This window comes from Parasteatoda tepidariorum, chromosome 4, assembly GCF_043381705.1.
Source record: "Parasteatoda tepidariorum isolate YZ-2023 chromosome 4, CAS_Ptep_4.0, whole genome shotgun sequence".
Lineage (NCBI taxonomy): Eukaryota > Metazoa > Arthropoda > Arachnida > Araneae > Theridiidae > Parasteatoda > Parasteatoda tepidariorum.
In genome coordinates, this window is record NC_092207.1 from 57,427,531 (window position 1) to 57,443,323 (window position 15,793).

Sequence of the window (15,793 nt, forward strand, 5' to 3'; positions counted from 1 at the left end):
GCTCTAGTGCGACGTAAAAAGAAGAAAGAAGAAAGAAAGAAAGAAAGAGTGTAACTAGAGGAGTTTCGTTCTAAAGTGCCGTTCTTACTGCAAGTGAGTTACGCTGTGCATTGATTTGTCAGTTACCACGGATGGGCCCGAAATGGAAGTGCTCAAGATAATATTATACTGGAAAATTTAAAAAAGCTGACCATAAATAATTTTAGAAAATAAATATTTATTTAAGAAAAAATATAAAATAGAAACATAAATTGCCTGTTTTGCAAATAATTTTAGCAAACCAATATATATATATATACTAAATAGAATCTAATGCAAGGTAAAATTGCAAAGAAAACAAGCAAATAAATAAATAAAAAAAAAGAATTTTCAAAAGAAAAAAATTAATAAAAAATTTAAATTTAATTTTTTTTTTAAAAAATTAAAAATTAACCGAAATTGTAAAAAAAATTATAGCGTAAATATATGATATAGCCATTAGCTTACACGATTATATTCGCAAGCAAAAATAGTGCTTTCCAATACTGTATTAATACAGTTGAAGCAAAACATATCAATACAATAGTTTGAGGAACACCAAAGTGGGAAAAAACAAACAAATCGATTCTAAAATTAAGTTTTAATAAGTAAAGATCACATAAATTCAAGAAAAATACAAAACAAAACACAAATAGGAACATACGAGAACATATAAAGCGAGAAGGCAGAGCGTATGCCATGCATTTACTATGTATATATTACATAGCTTGTGAATTAGAGTTCTTTTATGTTGTCTTGGTTTCATATGTTAAAATTCTTTTTGCAAAGGTCGTCATCTAAAATTACACTTTATAGCTTATAATACTGGTGAGTTTGCAACAGTCATCCATGACTGTTAGGCAAAGTTGTGCCCGTTTTTGTGCCTGCTGTGTTAATAGTGAAAACGGTGCAAAATGTCAATGTAATAAAGCCCTACAGTTCTTTTGAAAATGAAAAGCGATTGTGATCTAATTTTTTTAAGGCATGAAAAGCTTTTTCATTTCTTGGATTTATAAAAATATACAAAAACAGAAAATTATTCCTTGATTGTGAGGATTTGAATTTAGATAGAAAAGAAACTGTCGATTCTTTTTTAATAATTTCAATATTTTTCTAAGCTATTAGTCCACTTTATAATTCAATTAATTTTTCGTTTAGAAAGATATTATTTGCAGTTAAAAGCTATATAACCTCGCTTACGTTAAGGGGAAGGATTCTTAAATACTTAATAGTGTTGGAAAACTAAATAATAAGGGGTCACAGTACCCTTGCAACAATTTTTTTAAAATAAAGTTATAATCATTCATTTTGTGAATGTTTTACATGTTCATTTAACTTATAATCAATAATTTATCTTCAAAAAATAATTAAACTGTTTAATTTTTTTAAAATTTAAAAAATTAAAACATTTTAAAGCTTTTTTATTTTAACATATTTTAAATTTTTCTTTCTTAGTGCTTACAGTGCTTAGTGCTTAGTTCCATCTTAACAATTTTGTGCATTCATTTGTTGATNTAATAAGTTCAATATTTTTCTGAGTCATTAGTCCACTTTATAATTCAATTAATTTTTCGTTTAGAAAGATAATATTTAAAGTTTAAAACTATAACCTCGCTTACGTTAAGGGGAAGGATTCTTGAATACTTAATAGTGTTGGAAAACTAAATAATAAGGGGTCACAGTATCCTTGCAACAATTTTTTTTGAATAAAGATATAATCATTCATTTTGTGAATGCTTTACATTCTCATTTTACTTATAATCAATAATTTATCTTCAGAAAATAATTAAACTGTTTAATTGTTTTAAAATTTAAAAAATTAAAAAATTTTAAAGCTTTTTTATTTTAACATATTTTCAATTTTTTTTTCTTTGTGCTTACAGTGCTTAGTGCTTAGTTCCATCTTAACAATTTTGTGCATTCATTTGTTGATATTTCAATTAGAATATTTTTTACACATTATTTTGTGAAAAAGTAGAAAAAAAGGTTAACAATTCCTATTAGGTATATATAACATGCTGTAAACGTTGTAATACCTCATAAAATGCTTATTCCATGCACAGTTTAAATTAGTGTATTATACTTAAGATAAAAAAAAGTTTACTCCAAAGCTTTATCTTAAATAGAAAAAATTCCTTAGGGATTTAATTAAGATTAAAACACAAAATTACCATCTATAAGAAAAAGCACTTTGAAGTCTGTCTGCTGATCAAGTTTCTGTTTTAGGGCAATCTAAAATCATTCCTAACTTTTTAAAAATGTCGATAAAGAGATGATTTTTTTTTCAGTGCATTTGAAATAGTTTGAAGTTTTATTTAAGCAATAAAAAATAACGATATTTTGAACATTTCTTAGGTACTGTGACTCTTTAATCTAATAGAGGATGAACTTAACTGATAAGGAATCAAGGTTAAGTATAATCAGGTTATATTATAGCAACAAAAGAGTTTAAGGACTTCCTTTAAAGCATCTATTAAATCCGCCATCTATTCTTTTACACGTTTTAAATAAGGTCTTGATGCAAATTAAATTACAAAAACATTAATTCAACATTAAAAGGCATGTAAATTTCTAAACATCTCATTCCCAGTCATTTTCCAGTTCACTATCACTTACAAACGATTTTATTCATTAAAATCTTGAGCATCCTTCTAAAACGATGTTGAAATTCCATCAAGTGTGAACACTTTCACTTAAGTATCTTTCTTCAGAGGATGATGACCACAAACTTTTTTTTTTCTTTCTACTCCAATATCGGGCGGTGGCTTTACTCGCCTAATGTCCTTCCAGATATCATTTCTGCCTCCAGGTATTGTTGGCTTCGTCTCTATTTCTTCTTAATGGATGATGCCGTTTTTGTTCTTTCTGTGCTACATCCGTACGTTCAACCGAATTATCCCCGGTATATATAAGAATTGGACCACGTGTTTTATTGGGAGTCATTGTGTTAAATATCGTTTGCGGTGCTAATCTTCTCTCTTGAGGGAGAAGGAGCAGTACTCTGGACTATGTTTTATCCTGATATTCCAAAAGTGAGTGGTTTGGATTTAAAACGACTTGTTTTGTATACAATTTAAATTTTAAAAACTCTATAGTTTCTGTTTTTAAGTAACTTGAAAACTTTATATTTTAACATTTTGAATTTAAATTTCTTAAAAATATGAAAAGTTAGTTGGAAAAAAAATTCTTAGCTGAAATAAACCTTAGAATTCTTAGCCAAAAATTCTTAGCTGAATAAAATATTTTATGTGAGTTTTTTAATCATACAATTCGATTAATTTTGCAATTATTTTTATAATTTTTGTGCAATATCACAAAAATACAGCTTCAAAACTGGAAAAAACTTTCATGCGTTGAATGAAATATTTTACGAAATATTTTTATATAAAATTTTGATTAATATTGTCTTTAATTTCGAAAATGTATTAAGAATGAAAAACTGCTGAACTAAAATAACCTTTATACGTTTCATTAAATATTTCTAGAAATGTTTTTATTAAAAATTATGATAATTTTTCTTTTTATTTCAAATTATCATAACTCTATATATCATAATTATCATATCTTAAAATTTAAAAAAAAATTTCATTTGCTTTACAGTTTGCTTTTCTAAATAAACTTAAAAGTTTTAACTTTTAACAAATCGATTTTGAATTTTAATTTCTCAAAAATATTAAAAGCTATAAAAGCTAAAATAAACTTCCATGCATTGAATAAAATATATTATGTGATATTTTTATCAGACAGCTCGATTAGTTTTTCAATTTTTTTAATTTTAATTTTGGATTAATATTTCAAAATTGCAGCAGCAAAACTGCAAAGAATTGTCATGCGTTGATTGAAATATTTTATGGAAAAATTTTGATTATTTTGAGTGTTTAAAGATTATAAGTTGTGATTTTTACAATAACTAAAATGAATTTTTTTTAATGTTTATTTGCTATTGATAATTGGGACTTAAATTTAATGATAATCATATATATTTGTTTTGCACTCTTTATCATCAAGTTTAGTTTTTTATCAAAACTTTTTTTAACGAAAATTTCATCAAGTTTCTTTCAATTTTTTTAATCTTTTTCTAGATTTTTTAAACGTATCTTATTTATATGAAATGTGCAATTTATTTAAAATAGTCAATTTCGAATATCAACTTTAATGGCTTGTATTGGAATCGTTCAATAATGCTTCAAATAGAACTAGGTGTGTTTATAGAATTTCGATTTAAATTATATCTATTAATGCTAATAAAATATAAAAGAGCAAACACTTAATGATAGTAAAAAAATTCTTTTCAATGGAGTAGGTAAATTTTTTTCCTATAATTTTAACAAATTAATAACCTTTTTAAACTTTAAATATGATTTATGTAAATACATAAAGCACACTATATTTTTTAAAAAAACTCAAAAATAAATAAAGACTATAATTTCTTAATTCTCTTTTCTCATCGATATTAAAAAAGAAACAATTGTCGAAACATAAAGGCTTATAAAACTTTTACTGGGGAAGTAATTAAAAAAAGAAATTTTGTGAAAATTTTTAAATTTTTTGTTATTAAAACTTTAAGTAGTACTCACAATAAAAATTGGAATGTGACGTAAGAATTTAGTAAAAAGTATCAAATTATGCAGAATAGTTTTAGATAAAAAAATAATTATATCAAAAACTTAAAAGCACTCTTATAAACTATATAACACAAACATTCTATATCAGAATTTGGCATATAATTTATTTTCTCTTCTAATTTTAATAATTTTAAAAAATATATTTTAATTAATTTTCTTCTCATGCCACCACTGTTAAATAAGCCCATGGGTATATACGTTAAATAAATATATGCATAAAATGATATAATTAATACACACGTAACAATAACATAAACATGTGTACGCGGTTACATAAATACGCTCATAATGCATTCTAATACGTAAGCGTAGCACGTGTACTGAATAATTTTTTTTGGTTTAAGTATTTGATTACTTTATCATATTGCTAATTTGTTTTATTTTAGGGTTCGTTATATTGTTTTGTTTATGGTTCTATAGCATTATTTCTGAGAAATCACAATTTAAGAAAAATTTGGAAAACCCACTTATACTTATTTTAGTGACGATAGAAGGTACATCTAGCACCAACCTAGTCTTTCACATTATGCTTGTTCGGCTTTTTGATAGAATAGCCTCGAAATTAGTCAAATTTCAGACAATTTTCAATTCCTTAGCTTTAATTTCATAGTATGGAATTAATGAAATCGAAAAGTTGTATCTTTAAAATGCATCGACAGTTACCTTTTCCGCAAATTAAATGTGAAAGCTCACCTGTCGTTGTATGGTTAAAATAAATTTGATATCTCGTCCACTTAATTAATATTTGTTGCTGCATAAAATCTATATACTCTTTCGAATTTCATTTAATTTGAATGAGTCTTTGAAATCTTCAATCTTAACATTAAAAAGTAATACGAACAGCTAGGCTTTATAAAATATAATTGTTACATTATAAAAGGAAGTATTAAACTTCTCTTGCAATGAAACCCATTTGTTAATATTTTTATCTTAAATAGTTTTACATTGTTCGTCGTAAAACTTTACCTGCTCCCGCGAAATTAAAAAATGATAGTAGCAGTCATACTGTTAACTATAGTCATAACAGTTCTTTACTTGTCGCGAAACTTTTAAATTGAGAAACAAAAGTTTGAAACATTTGCGAATGAACGATTGATGAATTTTTAAAGTTTTCCAGTCCTATAAATTAAATTTAATTCTTTTGAAAAAGTCAAGACAAGAACCACAGAAGAAGAGACCTTAAAACATAGGTGGAGTTTGATTCAGTCATGTACTCAGAAAGCCCAAATAAAAAAATTAAGAGGGTGACTTAGAATTACTTTTCAGCCCATGATTTTAAACTAGCTAAACTTTCGTTTGAATTTTTTCGTTCGCCAAATTTCTGATTGAAAAAAGTGATATCTGTTGTTGAGGGTCGACGGTGTAGGCGAGATATGTTATAGGTCTGTGGCATAACTACCACTATAAATATTAAATATCAATTCCCTAGTATATAAGACTTGTTAACTTGATTTTATCATGAGGTACCTTTTGATAGCTGAAGGTTGACATAGTCAATTAATTAATTCTCCACATTGGTGACCTCTGGACGTGATAAGAACTAGTCAACATGATGGATGGTCCACATTAAACAGTTGATTTGCTTGAAATATGCTTTGCTCAAAGAAAAAGTAAATAAATTTAAAAAAAAGAAATCCGGTGAAGTAAATAAAGTCTCCCGGTCAATAAAAAAAAAAATTGAAGAAAAAAAAAATAATAATGAGCGAAATGCTGTAAATAAATGAAGAAAAAAAATTATGAGCGAAATGCTGTAAAAAAATGAAAAATATAATGAGCAAAATTGATCTAAATATATTAAACATGAATCAACAAGTGGTAATCGTTCATCGAATTCTATCACAGATAAAATTCTGGAAGGGGAGTAATGTGGCATAACTATCACTNATATTTTTTCCAGGTACTTATAGGGTTGCTATTTCTGTGTGTCACTAGCATTGCTTTGTCGAACGAAGTACCAAAGAATGATCTCAAAAGAACAAAATCTACTAAAGAACGGACTATAATTGCTGATGCAACCGAGGAGAGATCCCAAGTTTATCAGGAACATTACAATGCGAAAAATTATCCGCAAGAAGACAAAGACCATTACAAAAATGAACAACTTCCTGAAGAAGAGAGCTTACAGTATTCAGATGCTCAACGGGATCCCCTTGCAAATGCTAATCAATATGCAGAACATTCCCAGATTTCACATTCAAAGCTGTATGGAGAACATCCACGAGTTCCAGACCGACCGCAATATGAAGAGCCTCAACGAATTCCAGGCAGAATAAACTACGAAGAGTCTCTTTCAGATCAAAATCATTATGAAGAGCCTTCACGACATCCAACTCCAGACAAAACACATTACGAAGGTCCTCATTCTGATCAGAAACGGTATGAAGAGCCTCCACGAATTCCAAACAGAATGCAGTATGAAGAGCCTCTTTCAGATACGAAGCAATATGTAGAACAGGCTGCAGATAGAACACAGTACGTAGAGGCGGTGCGCATCCCTCAGTCTAAGAGGAAGCCTTATGAAGTGTCAAAGAGTGATGATTATCATGATGATGACTTAAAGGTAACTGCTGTTTAAAACGTTTTTATTTGTAAAGCCTTTTCATTAATTAGCTTTTAAATTCTATTAGTATATTATCGCGTCATGAAAGCTTACTTCATGATAATCGTTGGTATTCTAGTAAAAGTGCGCAAAAGCAACTTAATGTTAAATTCGCGTCATTATTAAATGCTAAAACGTTTTATCAATTTAGTTTTTTCCCTTTAATAAGGTAAATATCGTTCAAATTTTTGTATTAATTGTCATGGCGATGTATTTTTAATATTGTATTGCTACTGATTTTGACAAATGTTAACAATAGTGTAAGCCCCCCCCCCCAAAATAAAAAACACAAACAAGCTCATTGCGGGCATTGGAAGTTTAAGATATCTTTATTAAGATATCTTAAGATAATTTTATAACCCACACTGCAATTGTGGCATTGAAAGAAGAGTTGCTTTTCTTTCCCAGCCAAGCTGGAACCCATAGATTCAGACAGATCGCAGTCGTCTGGGTAGACTTCAAGCCACCACTAAGAATCGAACTCTAGTCCTTCACAACGATAGTACATTATCTTTAGCCACTGAGTTTCGTGGCTTTTATGGTAATTTAACATGAAATATGCTTCATTTAAAATATTTTTTTTTTAAATTTTGAGAAACAATAGAAATATTTCAGAAAAAATTAAATCTATTCAGTATTTTCCGTCATTGCTTGATATTAATCTTTATTTTGCATGGCTAGAAAGGAAGTTCAAGAAATATTTTATTATAACAATGGCACGAATTTTCACAGCAATGTAAAAACTTTTACACTCTTTTTATAGAAATATTTGTCACTCATACAAATAAAATATTTTAAATATTATCTATGCACGTTCCCAACAAAGTCAACCTATTTTTCACACTATAACATAGCATCAGGTTGGTTAAAAAAAATTCCGGAATAATTTGAGCTAAAAGTATTAATTCAGAATGTGTAATCTGGGTTGAAATAGAACCTAATTTCCATTTTAAGATATGAGTGTAATCCTTAATCCTCGGGATAATGAATCTGATGTAGGTGGTCAAATGCAAATTTATTTTCAAAGGAACCACAATATAAAAACTTACACAGTTGCATCATTTTGAAAAAAAAATTTAAAATAAATAAATAAAAATTTCCTACCAAAATTATAAATAAATTACGCGTTTCTTCCATTTTGATACTTTAATTTTTGTCTTTGAATTTTTTCTCATATTGTTGAATTTTGATAAAACAAAAACCTGCTTTATGCTTATTAGTTATTAAATAAGAAAATTTAGAATTATTTATAGCAAATTTTACATAATGTATGATATTTTATAGTGTATTTCTTCTCGATTTAATCATGAAACGAAAAACTCAAAACTCAAATACTAAGATATTTATCTGCCTTAAAATTGTCAGAAATCTTATTTTTAAAAAACTTTTTTTTAAATTTTTTCATTAAAATTAAAAATTGCGTTCAGCGAGGTTAAAACCAATTAGATTTTCAAACGAATAATCACTATATGAAGGCAAGGAAATAGAAAAAACAATTCTTCAAAATGTTATTTCGTAAGTGCGGAAAATATGCTAAATGTTGTCCAATATTTGAAAGTAGGGTCTCAAAAGGTTAAAAACTGCTTAATATAATAATTATAAGACAAATAAACTCTCCTCAAATGCGGCAGTAAACCTAAAGTAATACTGGAAGTCCAATACTTAAACTTGGAGTACTTAAACGTGGAAACTTAAAGTACTTTTATCAAACTAATATTTCACTTATTAACCTAATGTAAATAAACTCGGGATTAACTTTTTTTCTTAAACATTATTGCTTTTTTTAATATTCTATTAAAAAAAGATTAAATAAAAAAAAAACAATAATTGGAATTCTTAATTGAAGGATATTATGCAACACTGGGCTAATAATCAATTTGAAAATTTTGTGATGTCTATTGTAAAAAGTAGCAAACAAAAATTAAATTGTTTTATTGTAGTTTCACGAAGATTAATCAGTCAAATTACTCCATAGAAAATTGTCTTAAAATCGGAAATAAGCGACTAATTCCATATCACCGCCTAAATGTAAATTTTCGGAATATATTATTCAGATGTTATACTTATTGATAAATTGTGTGCAAATGTAACTTTAAAAGGGATAATAGAATAAACTTTAATAAACTTTTTATCGATAATTAGTAAAAAATGTTAAATAACATATCCTTCAAGATGACATTTTCAACCCCATCACGTATGTAACATAAGTAGAGAAAAACTTCTAGTTCACCGAAATAGTTGTAAGTATACCAGCAATTTACCATTCCTCTTCCCTTCTTTTACTAAAGAATTCTGCCCTTTTGAGGAAAAAGAATATTCATAATTTTTCGAACGTTGGAAATAATAAAGACTTGAGAAAAATCATCTTCCAAAACCATAATTTTCTTATTAAAATACACACATTAACAACTTCATCTTTTAAAAGTTATTTAGAGCGTGAATTTTTATAATTCAAGATGCTGATTTAATTATCTGAATAATTGTAGTAAAAATCATTTTCTACTTTGATGTTTCACCTACATTAACGAATTCTTATTCTATTTTTTTCTAATTTTAAGTGTTGTTGCTCTTTAGAGTTAAAGGAATATTTTAAATTTTAAAAGTAGGATAGAAAAAAAAATCTCAATTGATGTAAGATTAAGCACAAAACAAATCAGAAAAATAAAATGATTTTTTTTATGCTGTTTTTCTCCAAATGAGTTTATTTAACTTAATATTTTATTGTTACATCTTAATGTTACTATTGCATTGCTAAATATTTTAATGTTAGGCAAGTCAACTGTTTTAAATTTACAGTAAAATATAGATTTTTCAAAAATTTTTTAATCATGATTATTTTGTTATTAGGACGCTTTGTTTGGTATATTTTCTTAGAGTGCAGGTTTTAAAATATGAGATTTTTTTCAAATTTTAAAATATGAATTATATTTGAAATAAGTATCATGAGGTAATTTAGTACGAAGTCATCTTATTATAATGTGTCTCTTAATGGACATAAATAAAAGACGCACTGTTTGATCGTTTGTTTTTTTGACACTAAATTGCAAATTAGATTAATATGAATTCCGCAATAAAGCAATTTCTTCTTTACAGGACATCCATCATTACAAATCTCACATTCTGACTCATATTTACAAGATTTATTGCAGTTACCTCATTTCCCATTCACCATATTTGCAAATTACATATCATCATTTGAATTCGAGATATATTAATCATAATTCCTATTTACGTGAGTTCGGTTCAATCGTGATTGATTAGACGGAAAGAATCATACAGATTAAGTTAGATAGTTGACGGATTATAGACTTTCGATAAAAATTCAAACGTAAAGGTAAAAAATACAAGTGTTGGATCAAATGGTTGCCGTCAATAATTCTAACGTAAAGGGAAAGAAATGAGTGTTGTATCAATGGTTGTCGGCAATAATCCCAAACTAAAGAGAAAAAATGATATCGGAACAATGGTTGTATGCAATAATTCTAATGTAAAGGGGAAAAGAGGCGTCGGATCAATGATTGTCTGCAATAATCCTCATGTACAAGGGGGAAAAAAAGTGTTGGATCAGTGGTTGCGGCAATAATTCCAATGTAAAGGGGGGGGGAAATAAGTGTCGGGTTAATGATTATTGGCAATAATTCTAAAGTAAAAAAAAAAATAATAATAAATTATAAAGATTTATCAAACAACTTCAAACTCACACGAAATGTATGTCACCATTCACTTTAATTTACGCAACTGTACACAACTTTACGCAACTTTAATTTACGCAACTATTTCAGTAAAACAATACTATAAGTTTTAATTTTGTTTTACGGATTATTCAGTCGCAGATTTTTTACTTTCAGACACTTTATCCACGGATTTCCCAAGCAGACAAAAAAGTACTTTTTTTTCTACGCCTTTTCCTTAACCATTTTAAATTATCATTATATTTAACCTATTAATAACGTGTTGTAAATGTACGATGCATTTAATGACTGTATTGTAAATTTATGAAAGCAAAATATTTTATTCATTAAATTATCATGCCTTCAAACATATAATTGTTAAAATACTGTTTGAAGCTATTTTAAATTAATTAAAAAAAATTGCTCCGATTATCGCAAGATATGGAATAAAATAATATTAAAAAGAAATCAAATTTCCGCCCCCTCTTGCGACATAACTAATATTTTCCTAATTTTAGTATATATTTTGAGAGACTGGAATTATATCCACAACAAATAGTTTTATTCATATAACTATGCTTTTGAGGTAAATTTATTAGTGTAATAATGGTTTGCACTAATTAATTTGTTTACCAGAAATGTGGAATTCAAGTCATAAATATTTGAATCTATAGTTTACGATTTCGGTCATTAGTTCAAAATATTTTTCTTTTTTTGTATATCGCTGGATATTTTTTTGTAATTAATTAACTTAATTTTTTATTAAATCTAATCAATAGTTGAAACAACCGGTGTAAAATTTCCAGGGACCAAAATGATCGAATATAAATAGCTGGAAGCATTTAATCCGGATTTTCCAACGTTTATTAATGTTTCGAAAGTTATAATCATAATATTTCTAAGTTTAATTATGTGATAATTCATTATACCTTCATAATTTTATTTTAAAAAACTTTTTTATTTATTCATTATTATTGTTAAGGAACCTCAAGCATACAAGTTTGGATATGAAATTAAGGATCATCACCAAGGGCACCAGTATCGGCATGAACAAAAAGATGAGAAGGGTAACATTCAAGGTCGATTCGGTTATAGAGATCCTAAAGGTCAGTACCGTCAAGTAAACTATGTGGCAGATGATAACGGATTCAGAGCTAAAATTCAAACCAATGAAGCAGGAATCGTCGATGAAAATCCAGCAGATGTTAAAATTCAAAAAGATCAGGAAGTAACTGCTGATGGCCATCAAGAAGGCGACTCTTCAGGAAAGCAACAGACGTATGATCATGTGGGCAGTGCTCCGAAGGAATATTCTCGCAAAGCAATGATGGAAGAAGACGAAGATTATGCTGATGATGAAAGAGTCCCTCCACACAAAGATTATATGCATCATGGATCTCATATTTACCATCCTTTTCCATCTGAAAAATATGACGATTCAGAACCTCAGAAAGACAGATCAGAAAAAGACCGACCTTCATCGTTTGCTTACAGACATTATTACAAGAACAAATCTCCTCATGGTAAGCGATATACACCACACGAAGATGAATCGGATGAGGATGTGATGGGTCAGTATCATCGAGGAAAATATTATAGAAGAGAACCCAAAGATAAGAAGTTTTCTACTTATCAGTATGAACTTGATAGCATGAAGCATGAAGATGAGCCAGATCATGAAAGAGATTACGAACCCACACAAGACGGGGGACCTTATCAGAGCAAAAATAATGCTCACAAACCAGTTGTAATACTTGAAAATGGTCCACCATCAAAGGAAGAGCCCGGGATGCATCACTTGGCTTATTATGATGCTTACAGAAATCCCAATTATGAAAATGAGCACCCTTATAAATCTCGTGAACGGGTAGTGATTCTTCCTCAAACGAACGAACATAACAATGGTGAACGCTATCACACTATTGAACACCATGGTAATTATGACGGACATGGTAGACCTTTAGAGGAAAAAGAATATAAAAGACCAGTTAAGGAATATAGAATAAAATTTGAGAAACCGATGGACCCTACTCAAAAAGTCATCCCAGCTATACACCAGTATATTCAAATTATAAATGAGCAGGATCAACCCAAAGCCCAGCATCAGAAGGAAAACAATCATGCTTATGGTTATAAGAGAGTTGAGTCAGATGCAGCTATAGAGAAAAATAGAGCTCCTTCATATAAATATGAACCAATTCCTCCATATCCCACACCTGTCGATAATGATATGGTTTATCGGTACGAGCCAGTTCCACCTAGTGTGCAATCTCAAACTAATACTGCAATTTCCAATCAATATAAATATGCTCCAGATCAACAACCAGTATCGCAATCCGATTCTGGAGATCATGGACATCCTCAAATGCAATTACTTTATTCAGATAAGCCTGGTGGTAATAACTATAGATCTCATATCACGCCTTCCAACTTTGAGAGAAAAACAATGCCTTATTCAGATGAGAAGACACCAAGCTATGCTAGCTCTCTTTCACATGCTTCTCACAACAAGGACCAGCAAGACCATCCATCTGCCCAGCAGGCTGTTCTCGAAATCGATGCAGATGTTTATAAAAATCTATTTGAGAAGAAGACTCCTGGTCAAAAACTGGTTGCCATACCTGTGAATGCAGTACATGGTGACCATGCCAAAAATGCTGCTGATCAGACTCACCCATCTCCTAAGCCCCATGGAATTCTTCACATTCCTCTAGATAGTGTCCATCAAGGAAACGACTTATCTAAGATTTTCCGAAAATTCAATCCGCAAAGTCACCATTCTCATGTTATTTTACATCCAGCAAATACACATAATAATGACCCAGAATCTTCAAGAAGTAAACCTATGGAGCCACTTTCTGTGTCCAAGGATCACGCCACTTATAATGGTGATTCTTACACACCTTCTGCGTCTTCAAGGGGTAGATATGTCAAAGATAAAGATTACGCTGACAAAAAGTGGATCCCCTTGACTCCTCGTTCCAAACAAAGTCTTCGTCAAAATGCATACGGAACAGAAGATCACTCCTCTTTGAATGTGTCACCTAGTAATTCTAACACCAAAGTTCTAAAGTTTTCCTCCAAAGAAAATGTAGATAAAGTTGATTTGTTAAGGAAACCTAAAGGTGTAGCTGCCGATTTTCCATCAATGAGACCGACGAGATATGTTTTAGTATCACCAATTCATAGCACAGCTTCTGAAAAGTTGAAAAAGCTCTAGTCCTTTCATTAAAAACTATTCATAAGTCATGAAAACTTTGTAAATATTATTTCAGATTGTTCAATGTAGCTCACCATGTCGCAAATATTTTTGGAGTGTATGGGAACAATTATTCGTAGCTATTTTTGTGTAGACATACTGAATTGTGAATTTATAGTTCTTACTTCTATTTCACCTACATGAGTATTATAAAAAAAATTGAAAAAATATCATTATTATAATTGGGACTATACTAATACCTATAACTTTCAACTCTTACAATTTCTATTTAGAACTACCATAGATGAGAACTATTTGACAAGTTAATGTTAAGTGAAAAAAGAAATTTTTCAAAAAAAAAAATTTTTGAGTTTGAAATGTGTATAATTTTTTTAAAATTTAGGGTGGGATTCGAATTATGCTATGGGTATTATAAGCTATGTGTATTCAAATTTGTTTAATTTTTGTATGCATTCTTGTGCTAGAAAGTATTTATCTTTCAATAGCTTTCAGTATTTTTCAATAGAAGGTTTTATCTTTCAGCATCAATAATCAAAATACGATCAATTGCTGTGTCCAAAAATGCTCCAATTTTTTTCTCAAGAATTAAATGATACAAGTCAATAGCAAGAACTTATTATATTTAACGCGTTTTAATAAAAATTTTCTTTTATTTGATTATTTATTACTTCATAAATATGTCCTGGAATGGTTGGATCTTTTACTCAGAGTAAGGCTTTGATTTATCACTGCATTAACTTAATGTATGCCCGCAATTTTATATATTGATGCAGGAAATCTGTGCTATAGAGAAAATCCTCTATAATTATTTACTGATAATTTTCTGAAACAGAATTACACTCTACAAACTCTATTCAGCCTATTACTGACGCAACTGAAATTTCATGTCGAAATCTTATATTATAGAAACACAGTTTTGGAAGTTTTAAAATTAAAATTTTCGAAAATGCATGCTAGTTTTTTTATATAAAATTTGAACGTGTGCATGAACGCTTTGAAAATTCCTTTAAAGAGATCTTTCTTCCTAATAAATATTATTGTGAACTTAAAAATAGAGGAAAAATTATATTACAATAATTTGGTCAGTTTTTTTTGTAAGAAAGAGACATGAAATACAGTGTGGAAAAATATACAAATAGAAAATTAGTGTTATATATTTTTTTTAAAATTGGTAGATAAAATTAAATATTTCATTAAATGATTTCTTTTTCATAAATTTTAATGTACTTTATTTTTTCTTCCCATTGTATCGGTACTCCCCTTTTTCGTTTTCTGTGTAATTTACTATCTTTTAATTGCCTGGATTCCCACTATAGTTCAATCTTAGTTTGTAGAAGGAATAATTTTTTTTTAAAAAAGAGGGAAATTTTATGACATGTACCAAAAGAAAGACTGTCAATGAAAAAATTCGGAATTATAATTTGAAATTACTTTATCGAGAAATGATTCTGTTCCTTATCCGTGTAATGAAAAATGTTTTTTTCAAATGTTTGGTTAAAAATATATACTTCTAGAGATTGGAAAAAACATTTTCTTCGAAATTGAAAAAAAAAGTAGGATCCATAGTTGAAAAGTTTGAGCATCTCTGCGCAGTGGTCGGTATCCACAAAAAAAAGTAGGTCGAAAAACTAAGTATTTTGACAAACAGTTTTAAAATATA

At 28.7% G+C, this 15,793-nt stretch overlaps 1 protein-coding gene across 1 annotated transcript; it reads left to right on the forward strand.

Annotated features, from left to right (window-relative positions):
• The first annotated feature begins 2,806 nt into the window (after positions 1 to 2,806).
• LOC107448105 (uncharacterized) lies at positions 2,807 to 14,475 on the forward strand. The gene is made up of 3 exons (XM_071180510.1): positions 2,807 to 3,050; positions 6,541 to 7,203; positions 11,896 to 14,475. The coding sequence occupies exons 1-3, from the start codon at positions 3,027 to 3,029 to the stop codon at positions 14,131 to 14,133; spliced, it is 2,925 nt and encodes a 974-aa protein (XP_071036611.1). The 5' UTR covers positions 2,807 to 3,026; the 3' UTR covers positions 14,134 to 14,475.
• Positions 14,476 to 15,793: the final 1,318 nt, after the last annotated feature.